Raw genomic sequence first — 12,096 nt, 5'->3', positions numbered from 1 at the left:
ATACGCTTGGCACTACGAGCTGCAATAGACTTTTAATACTTCTCGTGGTCAGGTCGGCAACGTGATCTCGTTCTGATTATGGGATGCGGGTTCGTTCCCCGCTATCGGAAATCATAATTGCTTCGTATATCTTGTACTTGTAGAGACAAGCGTACCCAAAAGCACGGAGAATTCGAGTATTTAAGACGGCATTGTGGCTATTACAATTACATACGTATCTGGTAAAAGCAACCAGTAGATTCTATATATATATATATATATATATATATATATATATATATATATATAATTCATATATATATGTATAACTATATATACATATATATATATAATATATATATATATATATATATACAAATATATATATATATATATATATATATATATATATAATTATTTGTATCATTGTATTAATCTGCCCTCAGAAGTCAAAGAAGTATGCATAGAATTTTAGATTCTATATATATATATATATATATATATATATATATATATATATATATATATGTATATATATGTGTGTGTGTGTGTGTGTGTGTGTGTGTAACATATATATACAAAAATATATAAATAATTATTGATAGCCTATTTGGAATCTGCCCTCAGAACGCAAATCGGCTTTTGTTGCTTTTCATCGTCATATCATGACGTGACGTCATGTAGACATTACATAAAACTAGCTCGTGACATCTATTTATGAAATTATCTTATATTGCGAGAAAGCCTTCTATATCTGAAAATATGCTGATTTTAAAACTTTTTTTCTCAGCTCTGTATATATTTAGTCATCGGTTGAAAGAAAGTCGCTTATAAGGCTGTTCTAAGCATTCCATAGTATTAGCTTTTTTATAACTCTTATGGAATTGTGTCTCCCTTTTTTATTTTTTATTTTCTTTTCGCAAGTAAGTTTCGACAATCAATATAGCTATTTTTATCTTGTCGTTTAAAGAAACAGAAAAATACAAGTGATTTTTATCTTATTTATAACAAAAAAAAAAGGCTCTCGGGTCATAGGTCATTTGACTAAATAATTATTTTTGCTCTGAGTTTTTTATCTATACATAATTGCCTATAAAATGTAATTTAACACCTGAACATAAATCAAAATGTTAGTTGCGAGGGTCCCAATTCAGCGAATGGGGTAACATCCATTTAACATGGTGACCCATAATAATAAGGTGAAGCATATTTTCTCTTAGCATATACTGTCTACATAGAAAACGATACCATATCCCGATTTAATGGACCCCTAGCTTAAAACTTGTTGCTCCTTATCGTGATTGCCAATTCCAAATAACTGACAACACTACCTTATTATTACATTACCATTGATCACATAGCTAAAAAAAGCCTCTTCATTTGAGTTATATTACGTCAGAAAGATTGAAATTTCATCTGAAAAAAAAAAAAAACAATGAAACTGTGATCAATAAAGTGTTGCTGATTTTGCTATCTCGAGTAATTATAGTATTCTTGAATTCAATATAAACAGTTTTCCTGAATTCTATATAAGATCTACACCTGTTTTTTTAATGCGAGTACATCTTGTTTAAACAGGTTTGCTAAGTCTTCCTTGACGAAGACAGCTACCGACTAAAAATAAGGAAATGAAAATGAAATTGCTTTCATGATATTTGACTCAAAAATACATTCTCCAATATATTTACATTATCAAAAACATCGTATATATATATATATATATATATATATATATATATATATATATATATATATATATATATATATATATATTTCCAATTTGAAATTAAAAAAAGATTTTTATGTAATTCAAACTCCAAAATGGGTCACTGATCTCTATACAACTCATCCCCTCAAGCGACAAGCTAACCCCCCACCACGCCCGGCCAACAGCACCCCACCTCCTCACCCTAAACATAGTTATCTCTGGATTCATAATAAAGTGAAAAAAGCCGTATCTAGGGTTCATATATCACGAGTTTCTTGTACGGAGTTATCGAGTACAAGTAATTAAACATCTAATACGACACTATTTGAATTTTTAAAAAATCAGTTTACTCTAAGTTTATATATAAAAAAGAAAATGAGTTGTTACAAGTACACACACACACATTAATATAATATATATATATATATATATATATATATATATATATATATATATATATATATATATATATATACTACTTTCCCGGACTGCAACATAAGTTATAAGTATAAAGTTAAAAATTTGCAAATTCCCCGACCACAAACACCGAAAAAACAATGGCTTAATGCTATAATGAAATTAAACAAAAAACAAGCGACTTCAAAATGTGAAATAAATCAGACAATGGAAAACTCATTACTTACCTTTCTCCTGATTTGTAATTTCTTCTCCCTTCTCCTTTCTCCTCCTGGGTTTTATTCACAGCCGAGTTCTACATTCTAATTTTTACCATACTCTCTTCTGTTGCTTCATGTGCGTTTCATTAGCGAGTGTTTAATCTTAACTTGTTTTTCTTGCTAACACCATGGCTAAGAAGGGTCATTTTTTCCCACTCTTGTGTTATTCTGCAGTCGGTTTTGGTTCTTTACAAAGCAGAAAACTTTTTGATATTTTTTTGTAGTTTCATTTATAATAACAGGCAGAGTGACAATCAACTTTGCAAGTTTATACAAACTCCTGTTGGCCCCAGATATATAGTATTATGGATTTCATGATATCGAAAACACTCTTTGCCTTTTAACTCAAATCTAACCATAAAGTATCAAGAAAGAAACGTATTGCTTCTAAAAACACAATTCTCTCCTCAGCCAAAATATAGAAGTCGAGTTGATTGACTGTCTAAACTGTTTCTCTTAGTCGAGCTAAAATGTTAGCCAAGATTTTCATGAACAAAACCCTGCATTTGTACGATTATCTTCTAATTGTTCACTACCTCAATCATTAGACTCACTTTTCGCTAAAACTGCGATCGTTTGGAAAGTGCGAACACGGAGAATACTGTAGTTTAGTCAGTTTACCTTGTTTGTACCAATTAACTTTTGCGTGACTTGGAAAGGATTCACATGTTCTTTGATTTTCTCTTAATGCTATTTTGCACAAGTTGGCGGACGTTGGGAAGGTGAGCGTACGTAGTTACATTTACTTTAGCACTAGGCTAATCTGTTATAACAGCAATTAATAACGCCAGACCACGCAGGAGCGGCGGTCTGAAAACAAATACCTTTCACAGCTGAAGCTACGCTGTTGGGTAGTGCGTCAGACTGCGCTGTAGGATTGTGACGTCATCTGTTGTCCCCACTAGATTATACTAACAAGAGACTGATGCGCCAAGCAGAGGCGCTCAGCATTTGGCCAGCATGGCGACTTAAGTTGAATTTTCTCTTAAAAATAAATTTTGTTCTGGTTTCTACCGAACGAAACTGTTTAGATATTTCACGCACGAGTGCACTGGCCAAGACCCTCAGGGAAACTGACGTTTAAAGGGACCGGTGAAGTAAACTGGTGGTTTCGAATTAACAGGTTTCATGGACACTTCGCTAAATCACAACCCCCTCTCCCTTAATGTAAACATAGATAGGAATTGAAATATTGAATTTAGGCCAAAGGCCAAGCGCTGGGGCCTATGAGGTTATTCAGCGATTAGAGGGAAATTGACAGTGAGAAGGTTTGAAAGGTGCAACAGGAGGAAAACCTTACAGTTGCACTATGAAACAATTGTTATGAGAGGGTGGAAAGTCAGATGGAACAGAGAAAGAATATGAACGGAGGTACAAAAAAGGGAATGAAAGAGGTTGCAGCTAGAGGCCAAAGGGAAGCTGCAAAAAACCTTAAGTAGTGCCTATAGTGTACACGTGAGGTGCACTGTCGACACTAACCCCCTAGTGAGGTAAACATAGCTAGGTTTTCAGAAAAATTCGCTAAATCGGACCTCTCTCTCCCTGAATGTAAGCATAACTAGGTTTTCAGGACACTTCGCCAAATCGCACCCCTCTCTCCCTTAATGTAAACATCACTACTATAGACGGCACAAATGATAAGTGACAGGAGTGTCTTCAAAAATATACCCAGATAAATGATAATGATTACTTTATTTCCGACTTGTCCTCTTGCTGATAATGTAAATCATTTGAATGCCATTTCATATGATTTACAATACAGTTTGAATGACAACGCAAACTTGACACGTAACCAACTACAATATCATTCTACATAGAACTAATTGATATTATTTAATAACCATTCCATATACTTGGAAAGGGGGTTCACCAAACAATAAAAGCTAAAAGTTTCAAAACAAGTGTTGATTAAGTATTATTATTATTATTATTATTATTATTATTATTATTATTATTATTCATGAACAACCACAAGAAAACGAGAACCTCCATATGTAAAATATGCTAAAAGAAAGAGAGCACTACACAGATGAAAATAAAACAATTACAAATCATACTCGTACACTGTTAATCAGAAGATTAATACACATATACATAAACAACAAGATGGGACAATGTTCCACACATTTGAAATTTTTTAATGAATAATATGCGTCTGGTAATGGAACGGTTGACATCGGGTTCCCTCGACAGAATTTGGATGGTGATATTCCACAAAAAAGAAAAAAAACGCACTAATTTGAACGTCTCTGGCGAAGATTCTCTATAAAAATATAACGTTTTTTTTTATAGTATAAGTTTTAAATTCCGTACCCGTAAAAAGGTGTAGAGTTTCTTCCTTCTTTTTTCTGCGTAAAGAAATCAATTGGAACTAAAGCCTTACCATTTCATAAAGTACCGAGGTTAATCATTGATAACATGTACGATAGGTCGAATAGTTTAAAGTTTTACAGGAGTCGATTACCTGGTAAAATTATGGGAGAATTTATTTGACTAAGTACCAGTTCTATAGCAGCGAGCGGTCGATTGGCCAGTGAAACTGCAGCGAGCGGTCGATTGGCCAGTGAAACTGAAGTTGAATTAATGTGACTCAGTACCAGTTCTTTGGCAGCGAGCAATCGATTGCCCAGTCAAATTAACGTAACTTTATGTGATTAAGGCAAAACGCAAGACTGAAGATTAAATAAAAAAAGATAAAAGAAACAAGATGCGAGATTAAAACATAAGACGCTACATTGAAAATTAATTTTACAAAAAGTAAGATGCGAAACTAAAATCTACAGAAAAAAACAACAGACGAAAGAAAAAGATACAAGACTTAAAAAACACAACACGTAAGGTTACGAAAAAAAACAAGAAGCAAGAATTTCATCAATGCAAAATAAGATTTCGACAGTAGGAAGTACCCCCCAAACATTTTTTTAAATAACTTTAACTCAGAAGTGTCACCAGTGCATCATAACACAAGCGTGTCGCCAAAGAGAGAGAGAGAGAGAGAGAGAGAGAGAGAGAGATTAACTCACAAAAAGCTATTAAGGAACTGGACAATAAAGGCGAATAACAACCATATTCTACGTCAAAGGAATGAGTTTATAACATTTGTTCACGAGAGGCATTCACATGCCTCCCCAATTACGAGAGACCATTTAGGCTCTTTCCCTTGTAAACAAATGTTTACCAAAATCTATAATGTTGCCGTTTATCCTTCATAATTCTGCCGTATAAAAAGTCTCTTGTTATAATGTACTTATAATGTACCTAAGTCACTTAATAGACTCATTATATTTGTGGGGGGTCAAATATCATTACTCGGTACCGAGGTTTTGCCTGTATTCATTAACATTATTCCTGTTCATTATAAAACACTATAATCACTATGCTGCTGTACCCTCATTTCGTGAATTGTTTCTTAATATAGTGATAAAATTACCACAGATTCGTCACTTTATTTCTGAAAACACTATTCAGTATACAGTAATCAGTAACAGGCAGAGTTACAAATGCTTCAGACAGAATAGTGTATTAAAGTCTCTTGATGTTCTAAATTTTTCTTACATGATTACGAACAATTTTCATTATGAATAATACATTTTTGTCAGCGGACATCATAAATTTTTCCTAAATTCCTATGCCATGTATTTATCACTAAACCTGCATTTCACATAAACAAGGCCTTAATGAAGATGAAATATTAAAAAAAAAGTAAAATGTAGTATAAAATACGTGCCAGAGAGGCTTACGATAAAATAATGAACAGGAAATCTGATATGACTGTAAACACCGTCGAATGTACCACTACTTTCCCCCAAGAAGATGACCCAGAGGAGTAGGGTTTGAATGGCCGAATTGTTGGCAAAGGAACCTCAGAAACTATAAAATAACGCGTAGTGTTTTATACAGGTACTGATGAGAAGGTGAAACTCCTGTCCATGTACAAATGATGAGCTTCCCTTATCCTTTCTAAACAATTTAATTTTCCACCTGAAACTTTCCTACACAAAAAAGCTGTTTATTGACAGTAATCTTATTTCTGAGCTTTTGAGCTCAGTAAGCTGCTTGACATTACTGAATTAATACTTATTTGTCTGACATTATTTGATTTAGTGGGAAAATCTGTTTCTTTCGCCCATGCATCCATAATTCATGATAAAGAATGCAATCACGGTGCATTTGAGTTTGTGCATTTGTAATGCTGTGATAAAACCTTGATCCCTTCATCTAAATTCATTTTCACTTCGCACAGCTGCATCTAGAGAATCATCAGAAAGTCCTCTACAACGATCTAGGTCAAAATCCACAAAGACAAGAAACAGAAATCTCAACTTTTTCAGACTTTCGTCATCCAAAAAACGATGCTTGTAATCTTGCCCACATTCAGCACTTCGTCATCCGTTTCCCAAGCGTAGCCTCCACCGTTCCCGCCGCCGTCAGGGTAGCAAGTCGTCATGCTTGCAGGATACCAAAACCCACGGCAAGTCGAGTTAGCTATCCAGCGCATCTTGCGATCGGTAAAGGGCGCTTCCCACAAATTTCTCGAGTCTCCTGAACACGAGCCGACGCTGAGCAAATTGCCTTTCATGACCACTAAGTCGCATTCCGTGATGTTTTCCTCGCCAGTAGCGTAGGTGATGTTCATCTTGAGCTGGAGATGATAGGAAGGTGTCCACTGGTACGTTTTGGGGGATTGTGAGGTCCACAGTCGTTCCCAGGTGCCGTTGCATGTCCTCCATTCCCGACCACTCAGGTTTTCATTCCAGAGTTCGATTCCACCTTCGTGCCCGTTCGGCAAGTCCCAGCAGTGTTTCCAGCAGTCGTCGCACTTCTCTCCGAAACAGTCTCGACGTCCGCACTTGCTGCAGTTGCCCTGGTTCTGTACAATGCAGGTCCCGTAACACGTCGCCGGAGCGTCCGTTTTGTCCTGAGGCAGCAATTCATGGTAGTCGAATTCTACAAAGAGAGATAACGTGAATATAAACATCAACGGTCATGTACTTTTAGGTTTCTACAGCCAGTGACCAGCCTTAGATCAATCTGTTTACAATGGGGAAAATCACATTATAATCTGAATGATAATAGAATGTATTTCTGATTTACTAATATTTTTCATAAGATAATAAAAAAAATGGAAGAAAGCAGAAAATACAGAACAGATACTCCACGTATTCCCAGGCATCCATCTTTTAGGATGACTGCCTTGGAATATCAGTTAATTGATCTGGACGCTTTACAAAAATAAAAATAAAAAACAAAAAATTCAATTTCTACACTAAACCATCTTGTGTCCTAATTCCCAAATTTTCACATGGAAATGACCCTTTTTATTCTTGACCACCAGGAACCACCTGAAAAAATCTGCCACTTTGTAAATTAAATGTAAACTTTTGCACTGCAAGGGACACTGCATACATTCTAACATTTTTAACGTCACTGTTTTAGTGGTATTACGGTCAATATGACTCGTTAATCCTAGGAACAGGATAACGAATCATTATGGACCATTACGGTCTCACTAGAATAACACGGGAGATTCAATTTCCAATGTATTTGGAATGTAATTCTGACTATTGCAGAAAGATCTCCTAGTGAACAAAACGCTCATGAAACATGAAATGAAAAAATAACATGAAAGATAAATATAAACTCACGAAAACCACAATTTCACGGCGCCTTGACAACGCGTGAACGAAAAGCATTATGATCTAAGAACCAGGAATTAAATAGTAAACAGCCACCTACCAGGTCTAACAAATATTAGATTTGCGTTATCTGAGCATCTGTTCAGTGTTGTGAGAGCACATTTTGACTCCCCAGGGACCAGGAGGAACGATGAGCAATTATTTGTCCAGTAGCAGCGTTTTCCACATTCAAATATCGCATCTATTTTGGTCGCTGTTGAAATAAATATTTATTAGAGACTGATACATACATAGATGCATATATATATATACAGTATATATATATATAATATATATATATATATATATATATATATATATATATATATATATATATATATATATATATATATATAACATAATCAACATACCATACACTAACTGAATAATATAAATAGCACACAAACGCTAAGTGAAAATCGTATAGACGACAAAACAGAATTTTTCTGAATTAGTCTTATCCAAATCACGGAAAATTCTCATAGAATATACTTTAATATATTTCAAAATCCTGTCAGTCTCGGTAAACTCAGGAGGAGGAAGAAGTCCATTATTCCACGTAAGTGTACATTTTCTTTGAATGGGAAAGCATTGTATCTTATCACGTAAAAGAGCCATTTTTTTCCATGAATGGCGTGTGCTATTTTCTACCATACGACGGAGTCTATTCTTGTTAACCAATTCGTAACATATTGCCACATAAAGCTATTACGTCTTTGAACGTAAATTGGAAGCTACAGCAGCCATTCGCGAGGAATGCTAACTGTTGCTGTTGCATCAGTTTTAGCTGCTATGCTGTAGCTCTTTATTGACACGTTTCAGTGTTGAAGTTTTCATTCGTGACTTGAAAAGACTTTCTTTTTTTCAGTCTTTGATCACTTGGGGTATGCTATGATTAACAATATTCTGTTAAAGAGCGTAATTTATGCAGTACATTGCATGATCAACAATTTTAAATATCTTAGTTCTACCTTGTTTTGCTTATATTTTAAGTAGTTCATTAGACGAGTTTTCTTTTGTTAAGGATTTGAAAATCCATTCCAGCTTTCCTTAGCTAAAGTTGATAATATTTATTAAATAAATCAGTCAAAGTTTATGCTCCATAAAGTACGAGTTTTGCTATTAAATTCTCTCAGAAATGGGCAATTTTTAGATATATAATTTCAGTTTTACTCGTAATTTTAGACAAAATGTAATACCCGCAGGCATAGTTCAGAACAGTGTCAGTTTGCTCACGAGTAAAATTGCTACTTTCTAAAACATTGCTGTTCATTTCTGATTGCATAGTTCATTTGTTTCTACAAAACGGGGATTTAATATAAAAACATATTGAAACAGACACAGACCTTGGAGCACTATACATATACAAGCTAACAATTGTGGAAGCAACTATTTTTTGTAAATGTCTAAAGTGAAGTTGACTGTACTTTAATACTACCAATAGACTTAAATCATTCAGCTTCATTCTGGTGTCAAAGTCTGTTCTTGTTTTTAATTTCTCATTCTTGTTAGACTATAAATAGCCCAACAAAAGTTTAGCAGATTTGTATAGGTGAAAAGAGTGTATTATGAACGTCTTTTAATATGAAATTTATAATAATTCATGGTGTATTATTCACATGTATCAAGCCACACATATCATTTAATACCGAATTCACTATACCTTGGGATTAACTTACACCCAAAGGGAATTGTAATTAATGAGTGCTTCTTCCCCGGCCAGGATTCAAACCTGGGCTTTTGGTTCAGATACATCGATTGACAGTTACTCAGAACAACCGGCTATCAATGGCATTGTGGAAACGTAAGTCAGTCTACTGTTCGCTATAACGTTCTTAATCTAAGCCAAAGCTAAAACGCGAACTAAAAAGCTACCACATTTCTGATTAGATAAGATTTGCTCTTGGGTACTAATCGTTTCAGCAAACTAAACTAGACTTTTTTTTTTTTTTACCTTTTTTCAAATCAAAGACAACTCTAAACATCAGCTTTAAGTCGACGTCTCACAGAAATACCCTTACTTGAGTAATACTTGTCCTTGGAGATTTGCGTGGAGCCGTCGATGGTCCCAGCGGGCATAGCCTTCTGGTACATCTCGTCTGTGACGATGAACCTCCCTTTTGTTGTTATGGAAAGGACCCATGACTGACGGCTGACCCAGCAGCAGATGACGGTGAATTTTAACAGGAGGGCGAAGCGCATGATGACCTGTGAAGGACCATCAGAAGCTAATGGATTAATTCATCTAAATTAGTTTTAATAGACTGAATTGCAGTATTTGATGAGTTCGTGCAAAATTGTTAACCTGAGATATTTCTGGATAAACAGAATGAAAATATGGAATTTTGAAGAAAGATTTATTAAAATTCATATCGAGATATAATAATGAAATTGTGTAAATTTAATTTTTTAACAAAGAGTGTAATTTATACAGAAAATGCATTTTGGTGCAGCTCAAAAGACCTTCAGCAATTCTTAGAAACAACACAAACTGTTGGTATAGATTTAAAATGGACAGAATTATCCTTCCTTCGATCTGACCGTTGGTTTATCAGGCTATGATAATTAACCCTAAGGACCAGTTGGAGGCTGCTTTAGTAAACTTACAGTATATCACTTTCCACTTATCCATCATTAAAAATAATTAATGAAGCAGATGTACGACTTCAATGCTTGCAGAAAAAAAGCAGAAACAGGATGATAAAACTATTTTTCGCGAGTCCGTTGTACAATAAGGTGTAATCATATAAAACTGAGGAAATATTTGAATAAATATTTGAAATCCTGGAAATATTTTATCTAACTTTTCCTTTTACTTTACACTTTAGACAGTTTATCATGAAGTAATTATTTTTAGGTGTAAAGTGGAATATGGATCTCGTAAAACTGTTACCAGGAAGAAATGCTTCTGCCCAAGCTGGACGATGGCAAGTTTAAACGTGGATTGGATAAATAGTATATGGTACTGGCGTTACACACAAAAAAATATTAAAATTTGATGATAGTACTTTATCAACTGATATTTTCGCTTAATAAATTTGCTTCGTAATGCCACTTAGCTTTGGGCCTTGTCTACTAAGAGGTAAATATATTTTTACATGACCCACTCCGTCTAATTACGTCTACAAGAGTCCACCATTAGACTCGGAATAATCTTTCCTTATCGACAAATTACTTCCGTCTATAAATCTTCAACTGCTTATTCCCATAAAAGAACTTATCCTTATCGAATGACAAGGGCTTTGCCGAGAGTCTATATTCACCTAGGTCACGTGACTCTACTCTTCGAGCTATATATATCAGTATTAAAGTATCACAACTGGCACTTTATGCTAATAAGATCTGAGAGTTATTCTCAATTAGAGTTCACTGTCATGGTTTTCTATTGAAGTCAATGGCATTGTTGACAGATACTATCTTCTTATCAAGACTTTGCATAGACTTCTTTTTCTTTTCTGGCAAGCTTCTCAGGAATAAGGAAAAATTATTCGAGATGCTTTCCATTTACATTTTCATCTTCCAGTAGATTTTATATGAGACAGTGTCGAAAGAGGCTGACCACAAGTTAGACGACAGCTATGGTAAAAGTTTGGTCTATTCCTTGTACACAATCTGTTACACACAAGAATAAATACATTGAAATAGATATTGATACACGCGGTTTTATTCAACAAGAGCATAACGTCAACCTAAAACCAAAGGACAACAAGGGTGAAAACAGCTTGACCTAACCTGGATTAATCGCCCATTCGTAGCTTACACAGCGGAGCGCTCTCCACACGTCTTCTCTCAGATCGAACTAGGTGGCAACTGCCGGCAAATCAGCGCCGCCGGCCCGCCGATGAGGTGGTTTTATGTACCAGAAAACGGGAGGATAACAAAGGCGGTTGCCATAGGCATTTCGGGGATACTGCTTCGAGAGAGGACATTCGGGATACTGCTTCGAGAGAGGACATTCGGGGATACTGCTTCGAGAGAGGACATTCGGGAATACTGCTTCAGGAGAGGACATTCGGAAATACTGCTTTGAGAGAGGACATTCGGGGTTACTGATCAG

General features: G+C 35.0%; 1 protein-coding gene across 1 annotated transcript; it reads right to left on the bottom strand.

Moving 5' to 3' along the window:
- Nucleotides 1-5,795: 5,795 nt before the first annotated feature.
- Nucleotides 5,796-11,851, bottom strand: LOC136835248 (uncharacterized). The gene is made up of 4 exons (XM_067098525.1): nucleotides 11,772-11,851; nucleotides 10,061-10,247; nucleotides 8,101-8,253; nucleotides 5,796-7,311 (listed from the first exon to the last, which is right to left on the bottom strand). Exons 2-4 carry the CDS (start codon nucleotides 10,239-10,241, stop codon nucleotides 6,692-6,694), a joined length of 954 nt encoding a protein of 317 aa, XP_066954626.1. The 5' UTR covers nucleotides 10,242-10,247; nucleotides 11,772-11,851; the 3' UTR covers nucleotides 5,796-6,691.
- Between the last annotated feature and the right edge of the window lie 245 nt (nucleotides 11,852-12,096).

Source organism: Macrobrachium rosenbergii, chromosome 55, assembly GCF_040412425.1.
Source record: "Macrobrachium rosenbergii isolate ZJJX-2024 chromosome 55, ASM4041242v1, whole genome shotgun sequence".
NCBI lineage: Eukaryota > Metazoa > Arthropoda > Malacostraca > Decapoda > Palaemonidae > Macrobrachium > Macrobrachium rosenbergii.
This window is presented reverse-complemented; position numbering and strand designations above follow the sequence as displayed.

What these genes read in the sequence shown, in the direction of transcription:
- LOC136835248 (XM_067098525.1), bottom strand. Translation starts at nt 10,241, where the DNA reads ATGCGCTTCGCCCTCCTGTTAAAATTCACCGTCATCTGCTGCTGGGTC. An exon ending in CAAGGACAAGTATTACTCAA is followed by an intron (nt 8,254 to 10,060) that starts GTAAGGGTATTT and finishes TTATTTCAACAG; the next exon opens with CGACCAAAATAGATGCGATA. An exon ending in TCTAATATTTGTTAGACCTG is followed by an intron (nt 7,312 to 8,100) that starts GTAGGTGGCTGT and finishes CTCTCTTTGTAG; the next exon opens with AATTCGACTACCATGAATTG.